Source organism: Lutra lutra, chromosome 6, assembly GCF_902655055.1.
Source record: "Lutra lutra chromosome 6, mLutLut1.2, whole genome shotgun sequence".
NCBI classification, from domain to species: Eukaryota; Metazoa; Chordata; class Mammalia; order Carnivora; family Mustelidae; genus Lutra; species Lutra lutra.
The window spans coordinates 4,158,576-4,173,722 of NC_062283.1; the positions used below are offsets into that span (position 1 = coordinate 4,158,576).

Below are 15,147 nucleotides of genomic sequence, written 5' to 3' on the forward strand. Positions count from 1 at the left end.
CCAGCGGCCCACCGGCTCGCGCTCTCACGTCCCGCCCCCACCTGCGCTGTGGTCGCGCACGCGCCGTGGCCCCCGGCCCCGCCCGGCCTGCTAGCCCGCGGCGCAATCCCGCCTATCGCACTCCAAGGGAGGAGTGCGTTTCCGCCCGGGTGGTTGAGGTGGGGGCGCCGGGCCGGCGGGCGCCTGCGCAGATCCGGGCGTCCGCTCTCCGTCGCTGCGGGAGGGCGCGGGGGCCCCGGGCGAGCCCATGGAGCGGCAGAGCGGCTCGGAGGCGGAGCGGGCAGAGGGGGAGGCGGAGCGGGCAGAGAGCGAGCCCGAGGTGAAGAAGCGGCGGCTTTTGTGCGTGGAGTTTGCCTCGGTCGCGAAGTGCGACCCTGCCGTGGCTCAGTGCTACCTGGCGGAGAACGACTGGGAGATGGAAGTAAGCTTCGTTGCTCTCTCTTCCTCCTCTTCGCCTCGGGCCGGGGCGCGCCCAGGTCTCACCGCTGTGTGTGTTTTCCAGAGAGCGCTGAACTCCTTTTTCGAGCCGCCCGCGGAGGAGAGCGCCGCGGAAAGCCCCCCTGGCACGGCGGCGGGGCCCGAGTGCTGGTGAGGGGGCGCGCGGCCGGGCGGAGGCGGGGCGCTGGGGGCTTCCCCCACGTGCGCTGCGGGCGGGGCGGGGCCCCTCCTCGGGCCGGTCGGGGTCGGTACCTGAGCGCTTCGGAGTGGGTAGGGGAGGCAGAGTTCCGTGCTCCAGAGCGGGAGCTTGGAAGTCTCCCAGCTTCCTGGGGTGGTCGCTCGCGCACTCCCTGCCGGCCGCGGGAGCGGGAGCTTCCGCGCTGCTCCGAAGTCGGGATGCGTCCACCTCCCCGCGGTTCTACGCTGCCCATCTTTCCCGGTTCGTCTCCTCCCACCCTCTTCCTGCCCCACAAGTTGTTACCCGGCATCCACTTTTTGCTTTCTCCAGTGGGCGTTCTCTCTTGCCTTGCGTCCCTTGTGAAGATACTTAATGGTGTAGAAAAGGTTTGGGGTTTGGAACCCACGGCTGGGAAAGATTTTTTTTTTTTTTTTTTTAAAGATTTGATTTATCTCAGAGACAGCGAGAGCGCGCCCGCCTGAGCGGTGGGAGGGCAGAGGGAGAAGCCGACTCTGCTGAGCAGAGAGCCAGGTGCGGGGACGCATCCCAGGACCGTGAGATCATGACCTGAACCGAAGGCAGCCCCGTAACTGAGCCACTCAGGCGCCCCAGAAAGAATTCTTGAGACCTCTTTGGTGCAAATAAGGTGGTTTTATTAAAGCACGGGGACAGGACCCCCTGGGCTGTAAGAGCTGTACTGGGAGGAGTGGTCCATTACAGGCTTTCAAGTTGGGAGGGGGTTAGAGTCTCTAAGGTACTTTGGAAGCAGGGTTTCCAGGGCCTTGAGGGGGCTCGCTGTTGTTAGGAAAAGGTCAGTCATTACTGTTCAGTAAAAACTCCGTCATGAGACCCTTCAGATGGATATTGGTGGGTCACAGGCTTGGGGGATGATTGCCAACATGTACCTTGGGAGAGAGTGGTAGAGATGGAGGAAGTTTCCAAGGGCGTTTTTAGGTGTTGAAGTAGACTCACAGGATCCTGGGTAGCTGGGCTAAGACTGACTTTTGCCCTTAGCAAAATATTAACATTAAGGCAGCTGAGTCCCCAGGGGAAGGGCACTCTGTTTGTTTCAGGAACTTGTCAATGGGCTGTAGGTAGTAAGGGAATTTAATTTTTCTTTCGCCTTTGTTTCCCACATTTATTACCTTTGCCTAGAACCTTTTTTTCGACTCTTTCCGTGTTAAGTAGTATTTACCTTAAGGCCCAGCTTAGTCATGACTTATCTCCAAGAAGCTTTCCCTGATCTCTCAAGTCTGGGTAGGTTTTCCCTTGTGGGTTATCTTGCAGCATCCTGCATGAGCGGCTCACAGTAACTAAGTTTATATTATAATTGCTGTTTAATGTTTTCTGTCTCCCACTAAACTACCATTAGGGAAAGTTAGTATGTGTTTTGTACATTGTTAAGTCCCCAAAGTCTAGAACGATATTTGGCGTGTAATAAGCTCTTAATAAATGTATATAAAGGTCTCCCGGATACATGGGCAGCTTGCAGAGTTAACTGTTCATAGTGAAGACACTTGTCCCTTTGATCTCTTCAGCTGCACCACCTTACAGATGTAATAAGATCATTTCTTTATGCTCCTTTCCCTGACTAGCCTGTTATTGGGGGAGTTGTCCCTTCATCCACGGTGACAGAGCTCTGCCTCACCTGTTGAGGTATTTGCCTTGCTCAAGCTGGCCTGTCAGATCCTCTCTCCTGGGATTTCCAGATTGGGAGGAATCGAGTTCAGTTTGAATCTTCCTGTGGAGCTGGAACAGTAACGTGAACCTAGTATTTGTGGGGAAGCTGAGAAAGGTGCTCTGCAGAAGGAGAATGAAGCCCAGGGAAGTTGAGTCAGTGGAGTCCGATCAAGAGAAAGCCTCAATTGCATTTCCTCCGGGATAGCCGCATTCCCATACCTGGCTCTGTGACATGTTTCTGTTGCCTTCTAAATGCTTCTATTTTGCTCATAGGAGCCTGAGTTAATTTCCATCACTTGCAACCTAAATTGTAACCAGTAAAGAAATTGGAACAGAGGCTCTTGATCTCAGGGTGGTGAGTTTAAGCCCTCCCTATTTTGGGCGTGGGGCCTACTTAAAAAAAAAAAGTATGTGCTGGGGGTGCCTGGCTGGCTCAGTTGGTAGAGCATGCAACTTTTGATGGTAGAGCATGTGACCTTTGATCTTGGGGTTGTTAAGTTAAGCCCCATGTTGGGTATAGAGCCTGTTTAAAAATAAAATCTTAAAAAAGAAAGAAATAGAAGACACTGAGACAGAGGAAGTCGATTCCTTGAAATAGTCCCACAGAAAAAAATGTGAATCCAGCTGAGTAATGGTTAAAGGGAGGAGTTCCCTAGCTCAGAACTATAGACTGGAACGTTAGTGGCACAATTGGCAAAATTTGAATAAGTCTTAAAATTATATGATAATGTTGTATAAGTGATAACTTTCTAATGCGCAATAATGCTAGGTATACATGTAAGCCTGTCCTTGTTTCTAGGAGGTACATACAAAGGTATTTCTGCAAACATCTCAGAATAAAAAGAGCAAAGCAGGTAAACGTTAAGGAAGTGAGATGTTAACATTTATGTGGGTGAATGGTGAAAAGAATTCTTAATACTGTTTTACTGAAAGTCTGTTATTATTTCCAAATAAGAAGTTAATAAGTTAACTAGATTGATCATGGTGGTCACTTTACAACGTATACAAATACGAAATCATTATGTTGTGCACCTGGAATGAATATAATGTTATATGTCAGTTATATTTCAATAAACTTTTTAATTAAAAAATTAAATTATTTACATTAAATTTATTAACGTTATAAGTATAAAAACCTATTTCTTAAATGTATGTATTGTGTATAACTGCTTGTCAGTCACCTTTTAATGATGGTTTGTCCCTCCACTCAAATACCTGCCTTGGTGGGGATAGTGCGAGGTGGCGTCAGGACCTTGGACTGGGGCTTGTGCGTGTGGCCTCTCCAGCATGGTAGTGTCAGGCAGTCCGACTTACGTGATCTCTCGGGAGAGAGTGGTCAAAAATGCTTGAGTGAAAGCTGCAAAGTTTCATATGACCAAGCCTCAGAAGTGCCAGGATTGCCTTTCCACCATATTCTGTTGGTCAAGTGAATCAGTAAAGCCCAGAGTCCGGGGGGAGAGGCGTTAGACCTCACCTTCCAGTGAGGGGACTGGTAAAGAATTCGCAGCTGTTACTCACAATGAGATCTTATTTCACATGTTTCATACATTTCACATGTGATTTAAAGTGAATCCAGATTTGGAAATCTTACACTATGTAGTCTAATTTCAGGTCATAGTTTACAAAATTTCTTTCTACACAAGATGAGGGCTACTAATAGAAAATAATTTAAAATTAATCAGTTCAGAGATAATTTGCAGAGTTGTGTTTCATTGTGATCCTGCCAGTGTTGACCTAACAAATGAAGAGACAACTGATTCCGTTAGTTCTAAAGCCAGTACATCTGAAGGGATTCAGCAAGAAGACGGCAGCGTGTTCTCTTTCATTACCTGGAATATTGATGGATTGGATCTAAACAGTCTGCAAGAGAGGGCTCGAGGGGTGTGTTCCTATTTAACTTTGTAAGTATTATTGCTTAGGTTCAATGGTGGCATGATTACGTGGCTTACCTATCTATAAAGAGGGTAATGGTCGAGATTATGGGTTTTGGAATCTGATCTGAGTTCCAGAAGAAACGTAAAGAATGGAGAGTGATTGCCTCTGAGAGCAATAGTATGGACGAGGTGGGGAGGGAGCACTAACTTTTGTTAGAAGGCTTCTAATACTGTTTTACTTAATAAACTTTGTATATAATTACTGCTCTGAAAATTAAATTACCAAAATGGTCTGTATCTGCTACACACTAGCTGTATGACCTTCTGTAGTCCCCTGTGAACCACCGGTGTTCTCTGCAGCTCGGTGTCCTTATGGATAATTGTTTCATGAGGATTCGTAACTTGGAAGGCATCTACTGTAGTATAGGACCCTCGTAGGCTCTCCATACACTGATTCCTGTTGTCAGGGATTCCAGTTCTTCTCACTTTAAAGTGTTAGGACATATGTTTTTCTAACTTAATTTGTTTGTACGGTATTTGTTAAATAGCACAGATCTTTGGCATTTTATAGTTACCAAATATCAGTATAAACATTGAGTGTTAAGGTGCCCTAAGGGGCAGTAGCTTTGTGTTTATGTTGTGGTGTTCTGCTAATCTAGGTGTCAGCAAATGAAATAGTATACTTGGTATTTATTATAAATTGATGTTTTGAAGGTACAGCCCAGATGTGATATTTCTACAGGAAGTTATTCCCCCGTATTGTAGCTACCTAAAGAAGAGAGCAAGTAGTTATGAGATGATTACAGGTAACAATTTTCCTGTTACTCTCTTTGTCTTTGAAAAACAGTCAATGAAAGAGATAGATCAAGGTTAGCCCATACGAGTACACATAAGAAAAAGCAAAAATAAAAAAAGTTTGAGAAAAGTAAGCCAGATACAGGATACTAGAAAAACCATAAGAGAATATGTTATGCAGCTTGCTATATGGGAAAAGTATTGGGAATGGATGGTTTTTCAGGAAAATATAAGTTGCCAAAATTTGAGACCTGGAGTAGTTTTTTGGTAAAATTAATTTATTAAAAATTTAAGTGTGATAATTGCATTTTGGTTATACTTTTTCAGAAAGTCTGTCTTTATTTCTTTTAATTGATTTTGGGTTTTTCCTAGCTTTTTGCCCTGGATAGTTATTTAAAAGGCTCTTCCATCTATTTTGTTTTTACCGAGTGCATTTAATATACCACACCCTGGCTGCATTCCATAATCGTTGGCTAAATCTTGTGTTTTCTTTGACTTTCACTTTTGCGTAGTACGTGATTTTTAATTTTGATTTATTAATAAAGTCTCGGTTGCTAAGGAGAAGGTAATCTCTCTTTGTAGGACAACTTTTCTGCATTCTCTTGGGGATTCTTTTTGACTCTTTGCTGTTTTAGATTTCTTGTTTTCTGAATACCAAGCTATTCCTCCTACTTGGTTTCCTTCCTCATTTTAGTGTGTGTGTGTGTGTGTGTGTGTGTGTGTGAGTGTGAGTGTGTCAGGTTTTTTGTTTGTTTTGTTTTTCCCTCCCGTTTATTGTGCTGAACATGTGGTAGGAACTTTACTGGAGGATTGTGACCTTCAGTTCTGGAAAATTCTTTCCCTTTCTCCTTTCCTCCTTCTCTGTCCCCCTCACCCTCCCCCATCTGCTTGCAGACTATCATTTTTGTAGTAGCCACCTGCAGTCCTCCTTGGCCCTCCCTTTCCTTCCCTTGTTTCCTTCCTTCTCCTCCTTTCCTCTTTTCCTGGTTTCCCTCTGCTCCAGTAAACCACTTTCCACTTCTTCAGCTATTTTGTTTTCTGGAAAACAGCTGGAAGCTTTTATTCACTGCCCCTCTACTTCTGTTCTTTTCTCTAATTATGATTTTATACCTTTCTAAATTTTTTGTTCATTTACTATAGTTTTTCTGATGCTTGCAGGGTAAGAAGTGAATGCATGTTAGCTTGGCTCAGTGTCTCAGGCATTTCTCAAATTTTCTTACTTGATATTGGCATCATTAACTATTTTTGGCACTTATGTGAATTCTTTTTTATTTTTGTATTTCTTTGATACATCCAGCTACATTCTGGGAGGGGGAGGTAAACATAGGGACTCAGTTGGCTATCTTTACCTATTTTGAAGATTCAGATCCATTTAAGTATCTGTACCTATTATAAAACCTTCAGTAGGGGAACTTTGTGATAAACTACGCTCTTGATTTCTCAGCCTAAATTCTTTCCCACAAACATTTGAAGGTAATGAAGAAGGATATTTCACAGCTATAATGTTGAAGAAATCGAGAGTGAAATTTAAAAGCCAAGAGATTATCCCTTTTCCAAATACAAAAATGATGAGAAACCTTTTGTGTGTGTATGTAAGTAATTTTTTAGAATTTACTTTTTTTTTTTTAACAATGAGTTGTTTCTTATAGTTCCATTGTGGTGTCTTTTTCTTTTTTTTCCCTAATTGCCATTAGAGAAAATTTTATCTCTTCTGCATTCTTTTAAATAGTCTTAAAGAACATTGTAAATTAAGTTTTTACACAAATACAAATTTGTAAACATATAATCCTGATCCGTTAGATACCCTCCTAAGAATATTCAAATCTACCAACAGTTCACATTTGCTTCCTAAAGTGGTTTTTTTTTCCCCCCTGAATGTATTGCATATGGTACTCTGTTATACTCTGTAAGGCTTACGAGAATCAATCAAAAGATCTTACTCTCCTAGAATTTATAGATTAGCAAGGGAGAGATTGTAGTATATAGTAACTAAAATAAAGGAAAGGCATAAAATGGCCCTGGAGGAGGTGTGATGATGTGCCATGGAAGTTTAGAGATAACTTTTAGCTAGATTGTTTTTTGTTTTGTTTCTTTTAATTGAGGCATATTTCGCACAACAGTATATACTTTCAGGTGTACAATGCAATGATTGGATATCTGTATATGTTGAAAAATGATCACACAGTAGTCCAGTTAGCAGCTGTTGCCATACATGGTCACATAATTTTTTTCTTGTGATGAGATTAGCTAGGTTGTTTAGTGAAAGTTTCATGAGGGAATTTATATTTGAGTTGAGCCCTGAAAAATATGCAAGATGTAGGCATTAAGAACAGAACAGTCCATGCGGTAGAACCACCATGAGCAAACTTTGGCAAATTGCATATTGCGCAATGTGTGTGTGTATAATATAAAAATATGTGAGAAAGGACATATACAAGTATAAATGAACATCACATTTAGTTGGGTGTAGCGGGCAAGAAAAGGAGTAGTGTGACAAGAAGTTGGTAAAATAGGTAGGATCCACCTTATAGAAGGTCATGAATCCCCAGTGTGAAGGAATTTGGACTTGCTTCTGCAGGCAGTTTAAATAATTAACAGATCCTGCATTGTTAGTATCTTAACTGCAAAATGGTAAATAATTCTCAGTTATTCATTTAACTGACTTTTCTTAAGTACCTATGTGCCAGGCTCTTGATAATAGCAGAAAATAAAAGAGCTGTCTTCTCTTTCAAATGACTCATGACTTTGTAGGAGAGAAATAATTATGCTATAGTTCAGTGTAGGGGACTTTAAAGGTAGTCTTTCCAGTATGCCATAGGGATATTGTGGAGGGAGCCACTGATTGCCTGGGGACACTGGGGAAGGACGCGAGTGAAGGTGACATTTGAGGTAGGTCTTGCAGTATTAGTGGGTGCTTGCTACATAGTCTTCTTCGGGAGCAGGATTAGCATGTTCCAGCTTGACCTAGAAATACGAGCACAGTGCTGATTATATAGTGCTGCCTTGGTAAATATATCCCAATCAATTGAATAATTTGGTTGATTCTGTTATCAAATTTCCGCATTGGTGGTAGTAAACTTTAACAGCTATAATTATTTATCCTGTTGCAGGCAAGTGTGTCGGGAAATGAACTTTGCCTTATGACTTCTCATTTGGAGAGCACCAGAGGGCATGCTAAGGAACGAATGAATCAGTTAAAACTGGTTTTAAAGAAAATGCAAGAGGCTCCAGAGTCAGCTACAGTTATATTTGCGGGAGATACAAATTTAAGGGATCACGAAGTGAGTGACAAAGCCAGTTTTGTGCTTGTGGGCAGATTATTGCTGTGGAAACTAATTTAGGTTTCTTTTGACCAAAGCTGTTATAATGTGTAAGCGATCTTGTGGATGCAATTCAGTAAGTACTTGGCCTGTACAGTAGGCTTGGCACCGGGGAAGTGGAAGCAGGAGGAGCTCTGACACTACTGGGGGAGAACAGAATTATTATATCTGAAACAGACAACACAAAATGTTATGTGTTGATTAAAAAGAGGGGTATAGAGAAAACAGTAGAGAGTTAAGAAAAGATTTAAGGTTTTTTTTTTGCAGTATCTCGAGTTGGAAGGTGAGGAGAACAGAAAGATTTGGGTATCATAATTTTTCCTACCTCTCTTCTGAGTTTTCTTTTATCTACTTTTTTTTAAACCCCTTTTTCCTGGTACTACCATCTCCAGGACTGAAACAAGGTCTCTTTCCCCTTAGTTCATTTGACACATACTGGGATTTTTTTTAGGACCTCTGTAGACTTAGATCATATTAAATGATAAGCTGGCCTTGCTTTTCCCCCATCTCTGGTTGAACTCAAATCAGATTAGAAGGGAATTGAAACATTCATTTCATTGCCATGAACTCCAGGAGTAGAGGAAGAAGTGAAATGAGAAATGGAAGCCTGTTGGGACGTCCGGAGTGAAGGCAGCATCCTAAATGCTTCTCTTTGTGATCTTGTGCTCTTGCACACAGATCATTTCTAAAAAAGTCTGACTCTTGGACTGTTTGCAAATCAGTGACTTCATGGTAGCTGTTTTGTGGTACCTGGTTGACTAACCGACCTGCTTCAAAGAAAAATCCTGTTTTTCAACACATGACTGGGAAAACTCGATATCCACATGCAAAAAACAAACAAACAAAAAAACCAAAGGTGCATCCTTGCCTTATATCCTATATAAAAATGTATTCAGGGGCGCCTGGGTGGCTCAGTGGTTTAAAGCCTCTGCCTTTGGCTCAGGTCATGATCCCAGGGTCCTGGGATTGAGCCCCACATCGGGCTTTCTGCTCAGCAGGGAGCCTGCTTCCTCCTCTCTCTCTGCCTGCCTCTCTGCCTACCTGTGATCTCTGTCTGTCAAATAAATAAATAAAATCTTTAAAAAAAAATGTATTCAGAATAGATCAATGACCTGTAAGTAAGAGCTAAAACTATAAAACTCTTAGAAGAAAACAAAGGGGAAAAGCTTCATGACCTGGGATTTGTCAACTTCTTGGATGTGACACCAAAAGCACGGCAACAAAAGAAAAGAGATGAACTTTATCACAATGAAAAACTTTTGTGCATCAGAGGACATGATCACAGAATGAAAAGGCAGCCCACAGGATGGAAGAAATATTAGTAAATCCTACAGATGACAAGTGAGTAATAATGATATAATTAATGTGATGTTGATGTTATATGAAGAATTTCTACAAAAAAGAAACAACCTGATTTAAAAATGAGGAAAAGACTTAAACAGACATTTTTCCAAAGAAGATATACAGATGGCCAACAAGCACAAGAGAAGACGCTCAACGTCACTAGTCATTAGAGACGTGGAAATCAGAGCCATCATGAGGTATTACATCGGTTAGCCTGAGTATTAGCAGAATGCCGGAAAAGAACAAGCATTGGCGAGGATTTGGATTGGAGCCCTTGTGCGGTGCTGATGGGACTATCAGGTGGCATCGCTGCCATGGAAAATGATGTGATTCCTCCAAAAACAAGTTCCCATATGGTCCAACAGTTCCACTGTGGGTGTGTACCCAAAACAAAAGCAGGGTCTCGAAGAGGTGTCTGCACGCCTGTGTTCAAAGCAGCAGCATTATTCACAGTAGCTAAAACATGGTAGCGACCAAAGGGACCATTGACGGATGGATAAACAAACTGTGTGTTCATGCGATTGAATATCATTCAGCCTTAAACAGGAAGGAAACACTGACAACACGCTCCCGTATGGACAGAACCTGGACAGTACACTAAATGAAATAAGCCAGTTACAAAAGGACAGATTTTTTATGACTTCTCCTGTGAGTTTCCTAAAGTAGTCAAATTCATACAGACAGTATAATTGTGGTTACCAGGGGCTGGAGAGGATAGAATGGGTAGTTAGCATTTATTGGGTACAGTTTGAGTTTGGGAAAATGGAAAGGTTCTAGAGATGGATGGTGGGGATAGTTGCACAATTATGTGGATGTACTGAGTGCCATAGAACTGTGCTAACTTTTATGTTTAGGAAGTATTGCAGGTTCGGTTCTAGACTACCATAATGAAGTGCATACTATAATAAAACAAACGAATTTTTTAGTTTCCTGTTGCATATAAAATTATGCTCATACTACTGGAGTCTATTATAAAGTATTCACGGGCATTATGTCTAAAAAGCAGTATATGTACCTTAATAAAAATACTTTATTGCTAAAAATGATAACCATCATCTGAGTTGTCAGCGAGTCATGAACTTTTTTGCTGGTAGAGGGTCTTGCCTTGATGTTGATGGCTGCTGGCTGATCAGGGTGGTGGTTGCTGAAGAGTGGGAGGGCTGTAGCCATTTCTGGAAATAAGGCAATGAAGTTTGCTTCATTCAATAAATTCATTCAATCAATGACTCTTGCTTTCATTACTTCTCTGTGCAGGGCAATGCCTTTTGATACCATTTTACCCACAGTAGAACTTCTTTCAAAATTGGAGTCAATCCTTGCAAACCCTGCCCTGCTTTATCAACTAAGTCTACATAATATTCCAAATCCTTTGTTGTCATTTCAGCAGTTTTCACCAGGAGTAGATTCCATCTCAAGAAACCACTTCCTTTGCTCATCTGTAAGAATCAACTCTTGGGGCGCCTGGGTGGCTCAGTGGGTTAAAGCCTCTGGCTTCGGCGCAGGTCATGATTCCAGGGTCCTGGGATTGAGCCCCACATTGGGCGTTCTGCTCAGCGGGGAGCCTGCTTCCCTTCCTCTCTCTCTGCCTGCCTCTCTGCCTATTTGTGATCCCTGTCTGTCAAATAAATAAATCTTCAAAAAAAAAAAAAAAAGAATCAACTCTTAATCATTTAAAGTTTTACCATCAGATTGTAGCTCTACTTTTAATTTTCTTGCTGTTTCTACCACATGTGCAGTGACTTCCTCCGCTGAAGTCCTGAACCCCTTGAAGTCATCCTTGAGGGTTGGGAGTCACCTTCCAAGCTCCTGCTAATGTGGTATTTTGACCACTTCCCATGAATCATGGATGTTCTGAATGACATCTAGCATGTTGAATCCTTTCCAGGTTTTTTAACATTTTGCCCAGATCCAGCAGAAGAATCACTATATATGGCGGCCGTATTATGAAATGTGCTTCTTAAATAGTAAGACTTGAAAGTGGAAATGACTCCTTGCTTCATGGGCTGCGTAGTGGATGCTTTGTCAGCGGGCGCAAAGACAACATCTCCTTGTCCATCTACACTAGCTCATGGGTGCATTGACCAGGTGCATTGACCAGGTGCATAGTCAGTGAGCAGTAACATTTCGAAAGGAGTTTTTTGTTTTGTTTTGTTTTGTCTTCCTGAGCAGTAGGTCTGAACAGTGGGCCTAAAATAATTAGTCATATTTTAAACAGATGAGCTGTCATCAGACTTTGTTGTTCCACATATAGAACACGGTAGACTTAGGGGCACCTGGCTGGTTCAGTTGGTTAAGTGTCTGCCTTCAGCTCAGGTCATGATCTCAGGGTCCTGGGATCGAGCCCCGCATCAAGCTCTGTGCTCAGTGGGGAGTCTGTTTCTCCCTCAGCCTCTCTCCCTGTGCTCGCTCTGTCTTGCTCATTCTCTCTCTCAGATAAATCTTAAAAAAAAGATTTAGCATCATCCTTTTTTATTATTAAGCTTTTATTTTAATTCCAGTATAGTTAACGTAACAGTGTTACATGAGTTTCAGGTATAAAAGACAGTGGTTCAACAATTCCATACAGCGTTAGCATCATTCTTAAGGGCCCTAGGAGTTTTAGAATGGGGAATGTGCATTGGCTTCAACTTGAAAGTCAGCAGCTGCATTGGCCCCTAACAAGAGAGCCAGCCTGTCCTTTGAAGCTCTAAAGCCAGGCACTGACTTCTCTCTAGCTGTAAAGCCTTAAATGGCATCTTCCAAGAGAAGGCTACCTCATCTACATTGGAAACCAGTTGTTTCCGGCAGCCACCTTTGTTAACCCTGTCAGCTCCATCTTCTGGAGAACTTGCTGCGGCTTCTCCATCAGCACCTGCTGCTTTGCCTTGTACTTCGTGTTATAGGGATGGTTTCTTAAACCTCATGAACCAACCTCTCCTGGCTTTAGATTTTCCTTTTGCGGCTTCCTCACCTCTCTCAGCCTTCATAGAATTGAATTAGAGCCTGGTTCTGGATTAGGCTTTGACCTAAGGGAATGTGTGGCTGGTGTGATCCCGTATCTAGGCCCTTCTGACTCTCCATATCAACAGTAATGCTGTTTCACTATCATTCATGTGTTCACCAGAGTGACACTTAATTTCCTTCCAGAACTTTGCCTTTGTATTCACAATTTGGCTTATCTTGGCTTTAGATACATGTTCCTCTCTAAGCTTGATCATTTCCAGCTTTCGATTTAAAGTGGGAGACAAGTGACTCAATTTCAATATTGTGTGTTGGGTTAGGGAGACCTATGGAGGGGAAGAGAGGAGGGAAAGGCTGGTCCGTGGAGCAGTCAGAACATACAACATTTATTAAGTTCACTATCATGTGGGCACAAGTACAATAGTAGCATCAAAGATCCTGATCACAGATCACTGTAATGAATATAGAAATAGTAAGAGAGTTTGAAATGTAAGGATTACCGAAATGGGACACAGAGACACAAAGTGAGCAGATCCTGTTGGAGGGATGGCACCAGTAGACTTGCTCAGTGCAGCGTTGTCACAGACCTTCAGCTTGTGAAAAACACAATGTCTGTGGAGTGCAGTAAGAGGAGGTATGCCTGTATTGTACCACAATAAAATGGTGTTAAAATCCTGGAGTGTTGTGAAGAGGGAGAAGGAAGATTTAAAAGTAAATTTCAAATGAAACTATGAAGGCAGTTAACCTAATTCGATCATAATAAATGCTGTACGTCTACATTTATAGACTAAAGTAGAGTAACAGTTTTGCCTACCTTTCACTTGGATTCATTTTTAAAAAACTAATAGCAATAATAGAGGCTGCGGATTTTCAGCCTTCTAAGTTTTATCTGCTACCCAGAGTTAGGAATCTGTTTATGGCAGAAGAGAAGGACAAATTCCAGACCTCTCTGGCTGTTTAGATACTTTTATATTTCCTACTTATATTACTTTTATATTACCTACCATACAGCAAAATGCTTTTTATAATATATTTAATATTAATACATAATCTCGCATTGGTACATTAATTTGTGACATTCTGATTTGAAATGTTGCACTTAGACATAATACTGAAAACTTTTTTTGGTTAGGAGAAAAAGGACTAAAAGTTTTCTTTATCTTTTCAGGTCACCCAGTGTGGTGGTTTACCCAGCAACATTTTGGATGTCTGGGAGTTCTTGGGCAAACCTAAGCATTGCCAGTATACATGGGATACACAAATGAACTCTAACCTTGGAATATCTGCTGCCTGTAAGCTTCGTTTTGATCGAATATTTTTCAGGACAGCAGCCGAAAGTGGCCATATTGTTCCCCAAAGTTTGGACCTCCTTGGATTGGAAAAACTGGACTGTGGTAGATTCCCTAGTGATCACTGGGGGCTTCTGTGCAACTTAGATGTGATCTTGTGAAATGCTTTCCAAATAAGAGTTTTCTGCCTTCTGAGTAATTTTGTTCTGGATTTTTGCAAATGTAATTTCTACCTGTCTGGAAAGGTGGGTCATATGGAGGAATTAATATACTACGTCATTGTAACAGGAGAAAATACTACTGTGATTCTTATTTTGTGGATTGCATCCTCAAATTTCAGAGCTAAATATTGATGTTGATTTAAACTCAAGCATACAGAGTATGAGACTAATTCATAAAGGCCGCCAAGACCATCAGAGCTTCTGATACTGCTCAGAGCTGCCAGCTGGTTCTCAGCAGGGCCACATTGTCTCTGGGTTAGCCTTTATATTATATTTTTAAAATCAGGCACCAAATAGTTTATATCTAAGTAAATCTTTAAAAATAAGACGTTACTGTGCTTGGAGGATTGGATCTTCCAATTCAGATAATCTTAAGTGAAAAAGCCATGATTATGTGCATCTAAGTAGGTGGCAACTATCCTACAGCAGACCTCATTTTTGTCAGCTAACAGTACATGAGCGGTAAGCTGTAAATGAAATCTTCTGATTTGAAATGCCTTTACTATTTAAAATTCATGTTTGTCAACATGTTGCTCTTCATTTTGCCAAAATCAGGCTTGATAATGATTAAAGTTGGTGTTACAGCTGCATTGGACTTTTTTCCTAACAGAAAATAAATTTTTAAAGAGGAATAGCCTTTTAGATTTACTTCTTATACAGCTGAATTATTTTACAGGAGAGGGATAAGGAGCACATTTCAGTGTGCTTTAAAGAAATTTTCCCCCCCATAAAAGGAATGTACTTTAAATAAAGAATTTTACTTGTTTATAGTTGGTTTTAGTATGCTTTTGTGCCCATGATGGGATTGAAGTTCTTACCTGCTTCTTGTTTCTGGTCCACTGCTCTGACTCACTTTTGTGTGGAAGAAAACAGCTTCTATGAAGCTTCTCAACCCACCAAGAACTACCAAGCATACATTGATACCCTCAGTATAAAAAAAGGAAAGCTGGGGAGAATAATTAGAATGAGAAGTGACAGAGCCTCATTTTCATCAGGGATGTCAAAATTAACAGCTAAGGCACTAAAAAAAAAAAAAAAAAGACAAGCTGAATTTATAATCCCTTTGTA

The 15,147-nt window shown here is 41.6% G+C and overlaps 1 protein-coding gene across 1 annotated transcript; it reads left to right on the top strand.

The window, feature by feature from the left end:
• The first annotated feature begins 154 nt into the window (after positions 1-154).
• TDP2 (tyrosyl-DNA phosphodiesterase 2) lies at positions 155-14,849 on the top strand. The gene is made up of 7 exons (XM_047734705.1): positions 155-421; positions 503-588; positions 4,024-4,197; positions 4,885-4,976; positions 6,439-6,557; positions 8,076-8,246; positions 13,738-14,849. The coding sequence occupies exons 1-7, from the start codon at positions 248-250 to the stop codon at positions 14,017-14,019; spliced, it is 1,098 nt and encodes a 365-aa protein (XP_047590661.1). The 5' UTR covers positions 155-247; the 3' UTR covers positions 14,020-14,849.
• Positions 14,850-15,147: the final 298 nt, after the last annotated feature.

Coding starts and splice junctions, on each gene's coding strand:
- TDP2 (XM_047734705.1), top strand. CDS start 248: ATGGAGCGGCAGAGCGGCTCGGAGGCGGAGCGGGCAGAGGGGGAGGCG. Junction 589..4,023: donor GCGGCGGGGCCCGAGTGCTG/GTGAGGGGGCGC, acceptor TGATCCTGCCAG/TGTTGACCTAACAAATGAAG. Junction 4,977..6,438: donor TAGTTATGAGATGATTACAG/GTAACAATTTTC, acceptor AAACATTTGAAG/GTAATGAAGAAGGATATTTC.